General features: G+C 43.5%; 1 protein-coding gene across 1 annotated transcript in view; it reads right to left on the reverse strand.

The window, feature by feature from the left end:
* LOC126279819 (solute carrier organic anion transporter family member 74D-like) overlaps positions 1-19639 on the reverse strand; it is a 98421-nt gene that overhangs the window by 5430 nt on the left and 73352 nt on the right. The window contains exons 9-10 of the mRNA XM_049979708.1: positions 13456-13559; positions 4928-5020 (exon numbers count right to left, since the gene is read on the reverse strand). Of these exons, the coding sequence (XP_049835665.1) occupies positions 4928-5020; positions 13456-13559 (197 nt within the window). The remainder of the gene's footprint in view (positions 1-4927; positions 5021-13455; positions 13560-19639) is intronic.

The following is a 19639-nucleotide window of genomic DNA, read 5'->3' on the forward strand; positions in this document are numbered from 1 at the left end:
GAGACCTCTAGGGGTCTTCGACGTCCATGACGTCTGGCGCGGATTCAAATTCCGCGGCGCGCGGTACCAGACCTGGGTTCAGGAGCTACTGCTGCGCCTATTTAAGCGGAACACCGTGCCAGCTCAGACAGCCGGTGGTTTATACTTTAAATGACGATGACAGAGACAGCTTCCGAAAGCTTGAGTATGACGCCGCTTTAAAAGCGTTGCGTGCGTGTTGATCTTTCTTTTATGCCGAAAGTGTACTCTTCTGTGCATCGTTTCGTCTCCTGATGCTGGAGACATCTCAGAGGCTATAAAGACTAATACCGCTGTATCGAACAACTTCTTTAAGTTCGAAGCTGCTGTCTCTTTATAGCCTCTGATGTTATCGCCAGTATTAGGATACCAAACGTTTATCAAAGAACTGTGCCTTAGTCCACAGTCTAATTACCATGAAACATAATTCACCCACGACGGAAATACTGGCTGTTAAAACCGACACTGTGTGATCAAGTGATCAAATTATTTATTTATTACGAAATGCATCAGTCTTCTCACTGGTTTGATGCGACAAGCCCCGAATATCTCTCGTGTACCAACACTTGCAACATACGTCCCAAATGATTTGACGGGTGTATTCCAACTTTTGTCTTCCTCTACCGTTTTCACCCTCTGCTGCTCCCTGTAGTTCCACAGAAATTATTCCCTGATGTCTTAACATATGTCCTGGCATCCTGTCCCTTCTTCTTCTCAATGTTTCCCATGTGTTCCTTTCTTCGCCAGTTCTGAAGGGAACCTGCTCATTTCGAAACGAAAGTACAACTTCAAACAGCCTAGATCGCTATTGTACAACATTTATTGCGATGACCGATTTCAGCAAAGTACTTCGTCATCATCAGACATTTTGCAGTACACTTCACTGAATCTTGATCAAATATATATTATGTCTTTCATATAATAGAATGGTATTTCATGAAAATGAGAACAATAACAAGCTTAAAATAACTATCACATAAAAAAAAACGTACATATTGCACTCATTATACAAGCACATGTTCGGACATTAGCAGAATGAAGAGTCTTCAACACATCCTGCGTGCAAACATCCTCAGCACTAACACTGCAGCCTCTCAGTGTGCACATAGTATACCCTGGTGGCAATAACGCAGTTCTTGAAGGTATACCATTTTCTCCAGCAGGCTATTAAAAAGAATGAGAAATAAGTATAATAAAAAGACTCGTGCTATTTTAAAAACACAAGGATTCTAAGGTAACAGCTGTGAATAATCATACAATATGACCATTACAATTTTAGTAATGCAGCATTATCAGAATTAGATACAAACAAAAATTTCAAACCAAGAAATTAATTCAGGCAGCAGCAAAATGCTAATCTTAGAGTGTGGAACTAAGAGAGTTGACAATAAGGAAAATAATATTAAAATGTAAAACTGTAAATAATCACTCGAAATCAAATTCTGCATTATACTCTATTATAGTAAATTCTGTGGAGCATAGTACGAAAACTGCTGGCATTATAGTTTACTGATATGATCTCTAGTTCCTGCTGGCCACGAAAATTGCAACACGTGAAAGCGGCATACAGAAAAATCTCTGTCTAATGATTAGCATGCCAACGTGTCTGCACAATGTAGTTAAGAGCGATACCATCCACATTTTGGCCACCAACGTACTACTGGATGCAACAGCGGCAAAAATGTGGTCCATCGACACTGCCGTTCATCGTTCCGTGATATTGCCGCACGCATTGGTCAGATCCTACGGCAGTCAAGAGTAGTTTGAATTGATGCAAAATTTCATCCGCTCCAAGCGACTAATGCCCGAGAGGACATATATGCTGTACTTGCAGCTCGTGTGCTATCCAAACATGCCCGCCCGGCTAGCCGTGCGGTCTAACGCGCTGCTCCCCGGGGGCGAAGAGGTGCCTGTCCCGGGCACGAATCCGCCCGGCTGATTAGTGTCGAGGTCCTGTGTGCCGGCCAGTCTGTGAATGGTTTTTAAGGCGGTTTTCCATCTACCTCGGCGAATGCGGGCTGGTTCCCCAAATTCCACCTGTTACACTGTGTCGGCGATTGCTGCGCAAATACCGTTTCCACGTACACGTTCACCGTAATTACTCTACCAGGCAGACATTTCGGGTTACACTCATCTGGTATAGAGGTTGTTCCCTTCAAGAGGGGGGGCGGGGCGGTCCACTGGGAGCCGAACTGCACAATAACCCTGGGTGCGGTGTGGGGTGGCGGTGGGATGGGTGGACTGTTGTGCCCCGTTGTGGGACTGTAAACCACTGAGGGCTACGGCGGGACGGAGCTTCTCCTTCGTCTCTAGGTCCCCGGTTTAATTCATACATACCTACACACCCATCCAAACATACCAGTGCGACGACGCTTATAGCAGCACGGACGGTGAGCAGGGCGACCGTTGTTGCGACCCTCTTTGACGCCTATACTGATGCGATCAGTAACAACACTGGACACACGATTGGGACCACGTCGCCTCCTCAAATGAATCCCGATACTGCGAACGGCATCACGCTGAGCGTATCCGTTTGTGCAGCCTCCGAGGAGAAAGAATGTTGTCAGATTACTTCCGTAATTTCTATACGGGCACAGCAACTAGACTGATGGTGTAGCTGACGCTGGGTAAACAAAATCACGTCTATGTGATTACGTAGGCTTTCCCGGCGAAATAAATCTTGAAAGTCTCTTCGAGTTTGTCGCCGGATCCTAAAATCAACTTGACTCGATACTTCGGCGATCCAACTCGTAGCCATATTCAGGAGAATGCTGCTTCTGGATACTCCGAGAAGCAGATTCGTCGGACTATGGAGTTTGGACCATCTCCGGAGGTGCATGAAGAGGAACATAGATCCCTGGCCTTTCTTCCTTATACCGGAAGCATATCGTTTGAGATTGGAGGAATTTTAAGGAATTTGAACATTAAGAGTGTGTTCCGTCCACCTTCTAAGGTTAGGGCAGTAATCGGCTCTGTGAAAGATGATTTGGGGCTTAGGAAACCCGGTGTGTACAAAGCCTGTGTCAATGTGGGAAGGCGTACATTGGCCGTTCGATTCGCACAGTGCATGACAGGTGCGTGGAACATCGCTGTCATAAGAGGCTACAACCACTCCACCACTCTGTCTACAGGCCACAAGTGGCACATCGGGACCATTTGACCGCTGTGTCATCCTCAGTTGAGGATGCGGATAGGAGGGGCGTGGTGTCAGCACACTGCACTCCCAGTCGTTATGAAGGTATTCTTGACCGAAGCCGTTACTATTTGGTCGAGTAGCTCCTCAATTGGCATCACGAGGCTGAGTGCACCGCGAAAAATGGTAACAGCGCATGGCGGCCTGGATGGGTACCCATCCAAGTGCCGACCACGCCCGACAGCGCTCAACTTCGATGATCTCACGGGAACCGGTGTAGCCACTGCGGCAAGGCCGATAATAGGCAACAACAGCTGCAAAAATCGGCAGTAGCAGAACACTGTTTAAATGAGGGATACAGTATGAAATTTGATGAAACTATGGAAGTTGTCAACATTTCCGGTTTTGGAACAGTGTCTATAAAGAGGCGACCGAAATTAGGTCGGCGGATAATTTAATCAACAGAGACAATGGGATTCCTCTTAGCAAGATGTGGAATCCTGTATCGTCCCGCATCAAAATTGAACGTTCTTCGGTGCGGCCCTGAGTGCGATATATCGTTTCCAGCAGTGTTCCACTAAGGGCGGCGCCACCTCCCTGTCTTGGAGGGCAGTGCCCTTGATGGGCGGCGCATGCACCGTGTACTGAACGGTGGCCTATATAGGACGGCGATTTGCAGCCTGGAGTCAGTTCTCAGCGGGACTCATCAGCAGAAGCAGCATTCTCCTGAAGATGACGACCAGTTGGATCGCCGAAATATAAAGTCAAGTTGATTTTAGGATCCGGCAGCAAACCCGAAGAGACTTTCAAGATCACGGTAAGTTCGCATAGCCTCTTATTTGGTCTGCAAGTTTTACATATCTGACGTGTTAGGACCGGTGTCTCTCCGAGCTCAGCGCCCTTATTCTGCAACAAGGTAACACAAGACTGCCTGTTGCACTTGTTCTCCTGACCTACGCCGATAAAGAGGGTGTTCAATTGTCACCCTGGAGAGCCCAATAAAACCCTTTAAAAAATTGAAAACTTCTGGGCATCGACTGCCGAGATAACAGACACACCACCGCATGCCAGCCGCTACGACAGATGGAGTGTGGCGTACAGTTGAAGCAGTGTGGATAAAACGTACCCATGTCTGTCTTCCAAGCTCAATTCGACTAGATCCCCTGTAGGAGTCACTGTTGCTGCCAGAGATGGCAGCTCTGTGTACTAAATTTCGCACTCTGTGTACCCTCAAATCATCTAGAGATGTATTCTTCCTCTTATACAGTACACACACAATAAGCATCTGCTATTGGTGTTTCAATTTTTAACACCAGCGCTGTAAAAAAACTATAAAATCTGCAGAATTACATCAGCATAATGAGAATAATTTACGATGTTGACGATACCAGGCGAATCGCAGCACTCATAACGCTCTGAGCACTATGGGACTTAACATCTATGGTCATCAGTCCCCTAGAACTTAGAACTACTTAAACCTAACTAACCTAAGGACATCACACAACACCCAGTCATCACGAGGCAGAGAAAATCCCTGACCCCGCCGGGAATTGAACCCGGGAACCCGGGCGTGGGAAGCGAGAACGCTACCGCACGACTACGAGCTGCGGACAGCACTCATAAGACAAAGCATGTTGTTCAGTAGTATATCAAAGATAGTTCGAGATTGCACTCCCTCGTTTCTTTTCACTTTTAGGTATCATAATTTTATCAAGCATTTCGAATGGCTGGCTGCAGTGCGCTGGCAATGTTAACGTTTTACAGCACAAAACTCACCAAAGACGAAGAACGTCACGCTGAGCTCCAGTCCTCTAGAGTGATACAGCTTACACGAGTATTCTGCCTCGTCCCAGAATTCACAGTGAGAATCTATAACAATAATACACATTATGAGTTTTGGCTAAAACTAATGACAGCTTATCGACGCGACCCAGGAATTGAACAGAAAAATTAGGAATAATCTCACATGGAAGGATGAATTATGGAATAATATTCAAGAAGACAAAGAACCAGTTTCCGTTCTAATGAATGCAAATGTGTAATCAGGAAGTTTTTTATTTTCTTGTTGACGTATTCATTCCGACTGCACGAAATCGTCAAAAATAACAGTCTACCATACGAAAATTTGCATCGATATAAGTCATAGACCCAGTATTTACTACAATCCAAATTTTTCGAACGGTGCTAACTTTTAAACCTTTGCGACTCAGTCAATCTCTTTCACAAATCCTTCATGCAACTGAAATTCCCATCCAGGTATACAGACTTCGATTTCAGGAACTCTCTCCAAATCACTGTAGGAAAATGCGAGATGCTTCTTTTGCAGAGATGATAACCATTTCTTGCTCCATTTTTACCAGTATGTGTTTGTGCTGCGTCTCTAGTGATCTCGACGTCCATGGAAGTTAAATCCTCATCCTCCTCCTCTACTTCAGTATGTGTATTTTCCGAAAAACAATTTTGCGACATTTTCATGCAGTTATTTGTCTTGCATGTGTTAAATTTGTTCTCTAACTCTTCACAAAATTATTAGTGCCTTTCTCCATTACTACTTTCTAACGTTCGTAAATCAGTACCTTCAGTTTTACCACTGGATCCGTCTTCTTCCATGCCCTGCTGAGCCAGCGTGCTTCCGAGACAACGGCATTCCTGTGAGATTTAAATCGGATAATGGCAATACTACTGTTTTAATGTTACAGGAGAACTATATTAATAAGATTAATGTTTTATTAAGTGACTCAAAAAATCGCAAAATAGATAAGGATCCTACTACCCGAGTGGTTAGGAAAACAGCAGAATTTCTGACTAACAGTTCCTTACCAAAGGAGGCAATTAAGAAACTAAAACCAAATAGTTCAGTTCCGCCTAGGCTATATGAATTGCCGAAGATCCACAAGGGTAACGTGCCATTCCGTCCAATTGTGAGTAATATTGGAGCAGCCACTTACGACTTAGCAAAGTATTTGGCGTCTTTGCTCAAACCAATGGTAGGAAAGTGTCCACATCACATAAATAATTCTAGTGATTTTATCAGCAGACTTTAGTTATTGCAGCTGCAAAGTTATGAATTGTTGGTCAGTTTTGAAGTAGTTTCACTTTTTACAAATGTAACTCTTGTGGACTCACTACACCTAATTGGCAATAGGTTTGGAGCTGACATTACAACGCTGTTTGGGCACATCCTATCCTCTACATATTTTTTATTTAACAACGAGTTTTATGAGGAATCAGACGGCGTCGCCATTGTGAGTCCTTTGTCTCCCCTGGTGGCCAATCTTTTTATGGAAGATTTTGAGGAGCGATCACTAGCCCATCCACTTTTAAACCAACAGTATTTTGGTGATATGTTGACGATACTTTTATAGTTTGGCCTCATGGTTTGGATCGTCTGCGAGAGCTCCTACAACATCTGAAATCCATACACTAAAACATAAAATTTACTATAGAGTTTGAGAAGGAGGGTTGCCTGCCGTTCTTAGATGTACTGGTGCGACGTAATAGCCATGGAATACTTGGTAGTTCGGCATATGTAAAGCCCACTCACACAGACCTCTACTTGAAAGCCGCTAGTTGCCACCATCTGGCACAAACGATGGGTGTTTGGCAGACATTGGTTCACCGAGCCCACGTCATCTCTGACACCGATAGTTTGCAAACGGAACTGGAGCACCTGCAGACCGTATTGGTCCCAGCAAGTGGAGAGAGAACTGCAGACCTGTAAACGACGGAGTAATGAAGAGAAAGAGGCCTTTAAAACGACTGCCTATTTAGCATATATTGGTGATATTTCAGGCCAAATAGGCAGAATACCATGAAAATATAAAGTGAAAGCAATCTTTCGCCTTCCTACAAAAATTTCATCGTTGTGTTGATCTGTCAAAGACGACCTAGAGCTGCGCAAGGCAGGTGTTTACAGGATTCCGTGTGAATGCGCCAAATCCTATATAGGGCAAGCGACGCCTACTTGTGCAAGATCGCATTGTAGAACATCAGCGGCATACTCGCCTTCTTCAGCCTTTAAAGTCTGCCATCGCCGAACACTGTATTTCCACTGGTCAAGACATGAATTACAATGAGACAAAAATTGTGACCCATAAGTCTAACTTTTGGAGTTCTACTATTAATGAATCCGTGGAAATGCGTCTGTCTGACAATGAGTCTCTTATTAATCGTGACGGCGGTTACCAATTGAATTCGGCATTGAATCCAGTCGTCGATAAACTTCGTGTCCTCCGTAGCCGGCGTAGTACTGTGATGGAACCGCGGGAAGACAATCGAACTGATATCGATGCGGCGAGTTTTCACCACGGAGAGCGCTCGGCGCAGCAGAAACAAACGCGCTCAAGTAGCGCACACGCAACGCCAAGTGAATCCACCACGTATGTACCGGAGGGGCCTTAAATACGAGAGCTCACAGAGTTTTTGCCAGTATCACCTGAAGATGGCCAGAAGACTCTGCATCGAAATATTGTGGCAGGAAGTTGCAAACATCCGGCAGTTCCCATGAAATTTTGTGGAACAACATAATTTCTTCTCTCATTTCCATCTACGATATCAATTTTAATTTTATTTATTAATTTTTGTGTTCAGTATGTTTTAATTGATATTTCCGATACTTTACGCCTCAATGACACCTTTTGGACGAACAATTGTAATGTTAGGCGTACCATGCTTGCAATGATCTCACACTTCCAAGTAGGATACGGACGCACCTGCATTATGTTGCTGTAGGGGGAAATGCCACTGTACCGCCTCAGCTATATTGATGTAAGTGCTAGAATTTCATCAGCAACAGCAAACCAAAGATGACTTTAACACCTCAAACATAGAAAGAGCTAATTACTCTTGCTGCCGGTGTCAGCAGGTATCTCATTAACTCGTTGACACTTGCATCGCATACAGAGGGATTGGCACAAAAGTAAACAGAAGTTGGCTTGCAGGATGGCTAGGCCATAACTTTAATTGCGTCCTCATGACGGGCAGCAGTGGCCCAGGAATGTACTGTCGACACTACAGGAAATGGCCTCGCTGTAAACTTTACGACCAGAGGCGTGCGGCGTAGCTGTGTCAAATGCCACATGCCACAAGCCATGTTGGCAAACGTGAGATCTTCGGCACGTGTGACCACGGTAGAATATATATTTATTCCCAGCCTTTGTTCCCATACCACAAGGTATCAAGGATCGTTATCAGTAACAATTTAGAGTTACATCAAGTGAACTGAAGAAACCTGTCGTGTAGTGTCCTCTTTTCTTGGCCGGGAAAGGGGGGGGGGGGGGGGTGATAATGGCATTGGCGCATCGTGGTACAGATACAGGCACCGAAAACATTGCGGAGACATCCTGATCTGGTATCAGTCAACCACCGCTCACAGTTCTCGGAAACTGATAACGGCGCGCAAATCTCGTTCAAATGCGTGCCAGAAATGTTGAACACGATTGACGTGACATTACCGACGGAGGGAGAGGGAGACCTGAGGAGGAGAGGAGGGAGTGTGACGGGGATTGGGTTACGAAAGCGTTGTGATGGACGTAAAGTGTTATAACCATTCTGTCACAAGTCATTATGTATCGCACTGCAGGCGAACGAACAGATGCAAATTAATTACGTTTCTGACAGCGTTAATCCTACATGGCTCGCCGGCGAGATACAGTGTCAGAAGCACCAGTCGTATCGTTTTGTAATATGTAAACATCCCCTACATGACAATACCTAGCTTTTCTTTAATTCGAATCAGGAGCATCAATACAAATGAAGCGGCAAAAGATTTTTTTGTTTCAAATCACTTGGTATGAGCGGCAACCACAGCTGTGATGGTATATTTCAAAAGATGAAATCCGCACTAGCTGCGTCAAAATGATTTATTAGTGACGACTACATTCATGACATTATAGCCACTTCTTCAGATAACAAACTGCTGACTCGTAATTAGATTATCTTCAAACAGGAACTACAGAATTAATATAATGCAGATTCGCATGTGAGGTATACTGACGTTCCAACACAAAATGTGCTTCAAATTTTCGTAAGGACAAAAAAATAAAAGTTTCTTCTGCTCAAAGCTGGAGTCATAAAGCGCTCAAACGTCGTAAATAAAATAGTCAGTGGAATTAGAGAAAGACGTATCACTAGAAACAACTTTTTCCAATAACAAACGGCATCAAGAAACCTTGAGAAGAACCCCTAACATTACCTAACATACAAGGGAAGACTTCTCTTATGCATAAACTGGATTAACAAATCCTGTCCCAGGAAAAATGCACAGCAATGCATGCGCAGAGCCAGGGGAACCAACTTAGTGGGGCACAGGCCACAAAGAAACGTGAAAAGAATCGGCAAGATGCCATACTAAACCAATGTATCAATGAGGGTAAGTATTGGAAGATAGAGAAACTTCGCACACATCAAAAAAAAAAAAAAAAAAAAAAAAAAAAAAAAAAAAAAAAAAAAAAAAAAAAAAAAAAAAAAAAGAAAAAAGAAAGAAAAAAGAAAAAGAAAAGAGGAAGATAGCCGATCTTAGCACAATTTCAACAGGAATATATTACATATATATTGCATTAACGTAACACAGAATCACAATAACATGCTAAATATTAAGTAACAGAAGGAGTAGGAGGAGGAAGGAAACGAAGCCACAAAAGCCATGGAAAGCGGGTGATTTGCCGCATACGAGGTGTGAGAGAAAAGTAATGAGACTGACACCCGACGAGGGATCTGTCTAAACTGCTTGCGTTCCGAGTGTTCATCCCTTTCAGATGCTTAGTCCGAGTTTCAGCTCCGTACAACCATCACGTGATTTTTGAGAGTGTCATCAGTGAAGTTGTATTTTTGTTGTGTGTTACGAAAGTGGAACAGCGGAATTTAAAGCAAGTTATGGCATCAATTTTTGTGATAAACTTGGGAATCCGCGAGTATGACCTTCAGCTTTAAAAACTGAGGAAAACGTCGAATGTACCGTGTTCTTGTGATATCAGAGTGACGTTAAAAACAAGTATATTGGGTGACCGGTTAAACTTAAACACTTCCACCGTACACCAAATTTTGACACACGTTTTGCACGTGTGAATAGCTTGTGCCAAAACAGAGCCGAAAAACCTCACAACTGAGCTGTAGGACTATAGGAGAAACATGTGTGTAGATCTTCTTGAGAGGACTGCCACGTATAGTTGAATCGTTTGGTCACAGGTGATGAGTTCTCGGTTCTTGAGTACGATGCTGACACGAAGCAGCAAAGTGAGGAAATACCACACTGTGACATGCCGACCGAAAAAAGCTCGAATGAGCAAATCAAATATCAAAACTATGGTGATTTGCTGACAGTAGGGGTAAAGTGCATAAAGAATTTGTTCCTCCAGGACAACTTACAAAGACGTGCTTGAAAGGCTCAGGAAAAGGGTGAATCCAATGAGACCAGACATTGCAAACAAGTGGATGGTGCATCGTGACATCGCCCATGTCATACGGCCACTTCCATCATGGAATTTCTGAGCTCAAGACGCATTGTTGTTGTTCCACCCCCCCCCTCCCCCCCCCCCATCCCCACACACTCATACTATCACAGTCCGTGTGACTTTTTTCGTTTCCCGAAATTGAAAAATCTCTTAAAAGGACGTCATTCTGGGACTCTGAAGAACATTCAAAAGAATGTGACCGACCAGTTGAAGCCTTTCAGCGCTGATACCAAGACTGGGGACAATGACTGAGCCAGTGTACAGCTGCTGAAAGGAACAACTGTGAAGGGAACAATATCGTTGTTTGAAAAAATAAAAACTCTAGAAGGCAAAAAATCAGTCCATCATTTTCTCACATACCTCGTAACATCGAGCACCCATGACCTCACCGCTATAAGATCCGGCGAGGTTCCATTCTTCACCGATTACTGAGTGTTGTTCGTCAGTCTGGGACACTTACCAGATACAACTAATGGACAAAATAGAAAAGGTCCAAAGAAGAGCAGCACGTCCCGGTGTTGGTTTGTTTAATAACGCAAGTGTTTTACCGAGATGCCCATAGAAATCCAACGGTAGAGGCTAGAAGAGAAGTGTTCTACAGGGTGAAGGAGAGCCAAGCGACTTCCTACATACATTTCATGAAACGGTAATGACGAGCAAATCAGATATTGAAGCCTATATGGGAGCTTACCGGTTGTAGTCCCTTGTGTACGTTCTTTGCTAATGGAACCGGAAAAGGGGGCAGGGAGGACGAGGGATATGATAGCTGTAACAAATGTACTGTGTGCTAGCCATTATGAGGTGGAGTATAGATTTAAAGGTTCATCTACATCTGCATCTTCATTCATATTCCGCAAGCCACCTGACGGTGTGTGGCGGAGGGTACCCTGAGTACCTCTATCGGTTCTCCCTTCTATTCCATTCTCGTATTGTTCGTGGAAAGAAAGATTGTCGGTATGCCTCTGTGTGGGCTCTAATCTGTCTGATTTTATCCTCATCGTCTCTTCGCGAGATATACGTAGGAGGGAGCAATATACTGCTTGACTCCTCGGTGAAGGTATGTTCTCGGAACTTCAACAAAAGCCCGTATCGAGCTACTGAGCGTCCCTCTTGCAGAGTCTTCCACTGGAGTTTATCTATCATCTCCGTAAGGCTTTCGCGATTACTAAATGATCCTGTAACGAAGCGCGCTGCTCTCCGTTGGATCTTCTCTATCTCTTCTATCAACCCTATCTGGTACGAATCCCACACTGCTGAGCAGTATTCAAGCAGTGGGCGAACAAGCGTACTGTAACCTACTTCCTTTGTTTTCGGACTGCATTTCCTTAGGATTCTTCCAATGAATCTCAGTCTGGCATCCGCTTTAACGACGATTAATTTTATATGGTCACTCCATTTTAAATCACTCCTAGTGCTTACTCCCAGATAATTTATGGAACTAACTGCTTCCAGTTGCTGACCTGCTATATTGTAGCTAAATGATAAAGGATCTATCTTTCTATGTATTCGCAGCACATTACACTTGTCTACATTGAGACTCAATTTCCATTCTCTGCACTATGTGTCAATTCGTTGCAGATCCTCCCGCATTTCAGAACAATTTTCCATTGTTACAACCTCTCGATATACTACTTACTGCACCATGCGAAAAGCCTCACTGAACTTCCGCTGTTATCCAAAAGGTCATTTATGTATATCGTGAATAGCGACGGTCCTATGACACTCCCCTGCGGCACACCTGAAATCACTCTTACTTCGGAAAACTTCTCTCCATTGAGAATGACATGTTGCGTTCTGTTATCTAGGAACTCTTCAATCCAATTGGTCTGATAGTCCATATGCTCTTACTTTGTTCGTTAAACGACTGTGGAGAACTGTATCAAACGCCTTGTGGAAGTCAATAAACACGGCGTCTACCTGGGAACCCGTGTCTATGGCTCTCTGAGTCTCGTGGACGAATAGCGCGAGCTGGGTTTCACACGATCGTCTTTTTCGAAACCCATGCTGATTCCTACAGAGTAGTCTCCAGAAAAGTAATTATACTCGAACATAATATGTATTCCAAAATTCGACAACTGATCGACGTTAGAGTTCTCCACATCTGTTCGATGTCCCTTCTTGAAAACGGGGACGACCTGTGCCCTTCTCCCATCTTTTGGAACGCTACGCTCTTCTAGAGACCTACGGTACACCGTACGTATTGGCTTTCTGCTACGCCATCACGATGGCAGCCAGTACTGGGTCTGATAAAAGTCCCTTTCGAGTGATATTCTTAACCATTCCATACGTCGTGGCGACTGGAACTCTCCCTAATAAAAACAGCACCTTTCCCTGACTTAGTTGATGTTCCTGTTCTGTTCCGAAGATGGAGAGCTCTTAGTTTCCTGGCCGTTTTCTCTTTCCCAATGCATTCAGGAAATTATTTTTCCTTCCTTCTTCATCACTGCTGTCTGCCAGTCATCCATAACAATCCCCAAAACGCTGCATCTCACTCTTTGTGACCGACATTTGACGGTTTAAATTCTCCTAACGGATAACTTCTGAAACTGTGACATATGTTACCTACGTTTTGCCGTGTAGCGTACACAACTAGACACATTGTATCTTAAAACCTTGAAAAGGAATCATGCAACACCCGATGATAAAATACATGTAGAAAAGAAACTAAAAACTGCACATCCTAGATCATATGTCGAACCAATAATTATTATTAATCCATTAAGACTTGATCGAATCTCATAATTCCGCTCATAGTGCCTACTAAATCATCTTGATAAAGTTAATTAGCACAAAGGCAGATTTACTATCTTTTCCAAAAGTCAAATAAAATGTACGCGTTGGATCGACACTCACCAACCAACGCTCTGAAACCAAAGGAGATGGGTAGCAGCGCCAGCAGGCCCGCCACGGTGTTGAGACTTCCCAGGCCGATGGCCTTGTCTTCCGGTTCGAGGCACCTGCAACAAGTAAAGCCCACTCCAGCACAGCAGCTCACACAAAGATTGTTTCAGGTAATGTATGCAAGCTTACTGTTACCAAAACACCCTAACCAAGAAGACTGCGGAAATAGACATCGTAACGCAGACGAAAAAATTAAAAAGTTCAAAGCAAAATGTAACAGCTTATTGAGTTTGTAGGAATACCTTTCTACAGGATTAGCCTAAAGGAAATACAGTCGAAGTTTTACAGAGAGGAGAATTTTAATAGCGAACTGAAATACATCGCTCAAATAGCAGCTCATCACCATTATCTGTATGTTTGTGGCTGTTCACGGATAATGCTGTTGCATGTACAAAGTCGTATCATTAGAAAATCGTAACCAAATTCAAAAAGACGTCCAGACGATCTACGCTTGGTGCAACAGGCGGCAGTTTGCCTTCGGCGTAAACTAATATGACGTACGGCGCATGAATAAGCAAAAGTCTTCGTTTGCGTATGATTTCACGATCGCCAAACAGTCGCTGGAAACAGTCACGTCCTTTAAATACCTGGTAGTACACATATGGAACAATTATAAGTAGTGCGCACAATTAAAATCAGTCACAAGAAGGGCAGATGCCAAAATGAAATTCATTGAAGAATGCTCAGGAAACGTAGTGGACACACGGAGGTAGCTTACAAAACACTCGTTCGACCAAGACTGCGGTACTGGTGCTCAGTCTGGGACAGATATTAGACAGGGATAGTAGAAAAAATAGAGAAGACAGAGAGATGACAGCGTGTTTAGACACAAGGTTTGTAAACCTACCTAGCTTCTTGATATTAGGCATTGTTAATAATAACCAAAGGAATTATTCAATCTAGAAACTTTATGGTTTACATGCAAGACAGTAAGACATTGTTCTACTAATCTACGATCGAAAATATTCAAGAAATGCATAACTGTTGACATTACGAAATTCGTTGACTGAAATGGGTATGCTACCTAATTTCGTTATAGCATGCCAAATTCAGTGACCTCATACACCTAACTTTGTGGTTATGAACTTAATTCCGTGTTATCTTTACTTTTGATTATAACAGTTCACGTATTACACTTCTCATTTATTTTCACTACCGGCGTCATTGGTATTAACATACGCATAAATGTTGCACATAAATGCAGTAGCATCGGGTAAATCGATGGACTATCTTTCACAGAACGCTCCCAGACACTCGATCCAATCAGTTTCTTTTCCACAGCAGTAGCTCTAATTGCAAGCGGAGTAGATGTCTTTAATTTTATTGTTCTTTGACTCCCGTTTTCTCTTTTCTGTTTACCACAAGATGAGGATGTTCTCTTTACAGACGACGTCAAGTTTCGCACCCTTAGAAAGCTATCAAGTGAGCGTGTGAAGACTGCTACTGAAATGGACGGCTCTTTACGATCACCCATGCACTTACATGTTTCTTCTACAGAGGAATTACGACTTTTTGGAGCTGTTGTAAGGGCTTCATCGGGAACGTCTTCACAACTCCTCTGACTTTAACAGTGGACTCACTGCACTCTTAATTTTACCACCCTTGCTTTTAATTCCACCTAAGGTTGTTTTGATTTTTCTGTATCCTGAGTCAGTGCTTCCGACAATCGTTCCTTTTTCGATTTCTAAACATTTTTCATGCAGTCATTTCACTTTAGCTTCCCTGCACTTCCTGTTTATTTCATTCCTACGTGACTTGTATTTCTGTATTCCTGAATTTCCTTGAACATTTTTGTGCTTCCTTCATTCATTGATTAAATGAAGTTTTCTTCTGTTACCCATGGTTTGTTTTGTAGTTACCTCCTTTGTACCTATGTATTTCTTTCCAACTTCTGTGATTGCTCTTAACAAAGATATCCATTCCCCTTTAATTAAAATGCCTACTGAACTACTCCTTATCGCATTATCTGTAGCCTCAGATAACTTCCTGTGTATCTCGTCACTCTGTAGTACTTCCGAATCCCACTTCTTTGTGCTTTGATTCTTCCTGACTAGTCTTTTAAACTTCAGCCTACTCTTCGTCACTACAAAAAAGCGATCTGAGTCTACATCTGCCCTTGGGTACGCTTCACAATGTGGTATTTGATTTCGCAATCTCTGTCTGACCACGATTTAATCTAACTGAAATCTTTCCGTCTCTCCTGGTCTTTTCCAAGTATGCCTCCTCCTCTTGTGATTACTGAACAGAGTATAGGCTACCATAGTTCAAATTTATTGCAAAACTCAGTCTTTCTCCTCTCTCATACCTACTACCAAGCCCATATTCTCCTGTGACACTGTCTTCTACTCCTTCCCCTTCAACCGCATTGCAATTCCTCATGATTATTATACGTACTGAATTACCCGTTCAATATCCTCATTTAATTTCTCTATTTCTTTATCTTCGGCTTGCGACGTCGGCATGTGTACCTCAACTATCGTTGTCGGTGTTGGTTTGCTGCAGATTCTCATGAGAACAACCCTATCACTGAACTGATCACAGTAACTCACTCTCTGTTCTACCTTCCTATTTATAACGAAACCTACCATTTTCTGCTGCTATTTATGTTACCCTATACTCATCTGACCAGAAATCCTTGTCTTCTTTCCATTTCACTTCACCAACCCCCACTCTACCTAGACTGATCATTAACATTTCCATTTTTAGATCTTCTAGCTTCCCTACCACATTCAAATTTGACATTCCACGCGCTGACTCGTAGAACTTCATCCTTTCGTTGATTATTCAATCTCTTTCTCATGGTCACCTCCTCCTTGGCAGTCCCTTCCCGGAGTTCCGAATGGGGGACTAGTCCGGAATCTTTTGCCAATGGAGAGATCAACATGACACTTTTTCAACTACATGCTTCATGTCCTGCCGATACACATTACGTCTCTTTGAGACAGTGATTTCCATTGCTTTCTGCATCCTCCTGCAGTTGATCACTGCTGATGCTTCCGCTTTCATACGCGAATACGCGTAGTTTATTTACATTATACATTACTGCATTTATAGCCTGTAACCACAAAACAAAAGGAAACATTACAAATATTTCTGGTACCTCTATCGCACCCGACTTTTGCTGTTTCATGCGCGAGTGACGCACGGAAAGGACGAAGGTCTTTATGCCGCTGTACGTGCTACAATTTACATGATTTTCCCGTCATGGTCATAACGCGAGACTTACGTGTTGCTTGTCTCATCTTGTAACGCAAACTGTCGAAAGTTGAACGGTAAGACTCTCTGATGTGCGAGCTGCCTCTCTTGTACTGTCTGTCTCTGGTAGCCGACGAGTATCACGGGTGCGCTCTGGCGCTCCCTAAACGAACTCCTTACGAAAGCTGCTGCTTTTCTTCGAACCTTTTCTGTTTCCTCCGTTAATCTATTTGGTAACAGTCGTAGACTGCCGGGAAACCATGGTTCCGTAAATCAAAAGTTACATGTGAGAATTACATTTGTTAAGGTTCTTCAAACGCATCGCAGTCCAGCATCTCTTTATCCTACAACTGGTTTTATGGGTTTGTTCAGTTTTGAACTGCTACACACGCATTGATCCTAGGTATTTAATAGTCTTTATATTTCCCAGTGACTACCCGTCATTCGTGCAATCGACAAATAGTGGTTGTCTGCGGGTGTCTGTATTCAGTACGTTATAGTGGTTTATGTTACGGGTTAACTGTCAGTCCCTGCAATGAACATTCATCCGACGATGAATTAGCGCAAACGTTTGTGCAGACGACTGCTATAGTTTACCTACGACAAAGGCAACACAACAGCCTAGCTCCAGCGTTCTCAGATTTCTCCGGCCATGGTAACAAACGAACAAATTTTGGAAGGATATGTACTTCAACACGAGCTAACGTTCCAGGCGCTGGAAAATGTCTCTCCGTAGTTACACGAGGAATAATAGTGTCATTCTAAACATTGTTCGGAATCACAACTGTGAAATGTCTCGTCGCATGATTCACTGTATCGTCTTGAGATGGACGTTTACCAATGATCTGTTATATAATTAACGCCCTCTGTATCTGTCGTTCTGAGGAACGTCTTTCCCATGATTTAATTTCCTGAATGCTCCACTCGGTAATGTAAGGGTGTTATCGTCCAATCTCTGTCACGGCTTTCTAGTTATGTCCCACTAAACGAAATAAGTGCTGCAGGTCAAATACCGCAATTATTGACCTTAACTCTAAAAATGTTCCAAATGGCTCTGAGCACTATGTGACTTAACATCTGTGCTCGTCAGTCCCCTAGAACTTAGAACTACTTAAACCTAACTAACCTAAGGACTTTACACACATCCATACCAGAGGTTTAAGGGCTTCCTGGAGGGCACAGGTTACAGTACTTGCCTAAGGACTGTGAGGACTCTGTTTATGACACTTACCAGAGTACTACGGGGGCACTGGATATGGGTCTCACATGTGTACTACGATGACCATATTTACAGCTATTACCCAAGTAATATGACAACAGTGGTTATGGGTCGTACTTTACCACTTAGAAGACACTGGTTATGGGTCTTAACTTAGTGTTATGAGAGAACTGTTTATGGGTATTACCTGAGTACTCTCAGGACGCTGTTTATGGCTCTTCCGTAAGAACCACCAAGACAATGTCTATGGGTCTTACCTCAGAGCTATGAAGACACTTTTAATGGGTATTAGCTATGTACTATGTGAACACAAGTTCTGGGTATTACTTGAGTACTATGGAGAACTGTTTATGGATGTTAGCAACATGCTACGTGGACATTGCTTAGGGCCTTAGGGCCCTACTTAAGTACTATGAGGACACTGATTACAGTACTACGATAACACAGGTTATGAAAATTATCTGAGTACTATGAGGGCATTGGTTATTCGCCTTAGCTTAGAACAATGACGTCACTACTTATGGGTACTAGCTTAGTACACTACTAGCCATTAAAATTGCTACACCAAGCAGATATGCAGATGATAAACGGGTATTCATTGGACAAATATATTATACTAGAACTGACATGTGATTACATTTTCACGCAGTTTGAATGCATAGATCTTGAGAAATCAGTACCCAAAACAACCACCTCTGGCCGTAATAACGGCCTTGATACGCCTGGGCATCGAGTCAAACAGAGCTTGGATGGCGTGTACAGGTACAGCTGCCCATGCAGCTTCCACACGATACCACAGTTCATCAAGCGTAGTAACTGGCGTATTGTGACGAGCCAGTTGCTCGGCCACCATTGACCAGTCGTTTTCAGTTGGTGAGAGATCTGGAGAATGTGCTGGCCAGGGCAGCAGTCGAACATTTTCTGTATCCAGAAAGGCCCGTACAGGAACTGCAACATGCGGTCGTGCGTCATCCTGCTGAAATGTAAGGTTTCGCAGGGATCGAATGAAGGGTAGAATCAAGGGTCGTAACACATCTGAAATGTAACGACCACAGTTCAAAGTGCCGTCAATGCGAACTAGAGGTGTCCGCGACATGTAACCTGGATTCATCCGAAAACAATGACGTTTTGCCATTCGTGCACCATCGCAGGCGCTCCTGTCTGTGATGCAGCGTCAAGGGTAACCGCAGCCATGGTTTCCGAGCTAATAGTCCATACTGCTGCAAACGTCGTCGAACTGTTCGTGCAGATGGTTGTTGTCTTGCAAACGTCCGCATCTGTTGACTCTGGGATCGAGACGTGGCTGCACGATCCGTTACAGCCATGCGGATAAGATGCCTGTCATCTCGACTGCTAGTGACACGAGGCCGTTGGGATCCAACACGGCGTTCCATATTACCCTCTTGAACCCACCGATTCCATATTCTGCTAACAGTCCTTGGATCTCGACCAACGCGAGCACCAACGTAGCGATAGGATAAACCGCAATCGTGATAGGCTACAATCAGACCTTTATCAAAGTCAGAAACGTGATGGTACACATTTCTCCTCCTTACACGAGGGATCACAACAACGTTTCACCACGCAACGCCGGTCAACTGCTGTTTGTGTATGAGAAATCGGTTGGAAACTTTCCTCATGTCAGCACGTCGTGGGTGTCACCACCGGCGCTAACATTGTGTGAATGGTCTGAAAAGCTAATCATTTGCATATCACAGCATC

This window comes from Schistocerca gregaria, chromosome 1 (genome assembly GCF_023897955.1).
Source record: "Schistocerca gregaria isolate iqSchGreg1 chromosome 1, iqSchGreg1.2, whole genome shotgun sequence".
Taxonomy (NCBI): domain Eukaryota; kingdom Metazoa; phylum Arthropoda; class Insecta; order Orthoptera; family Acrididae; genus Schistocerca; species Schistocerca gregaria.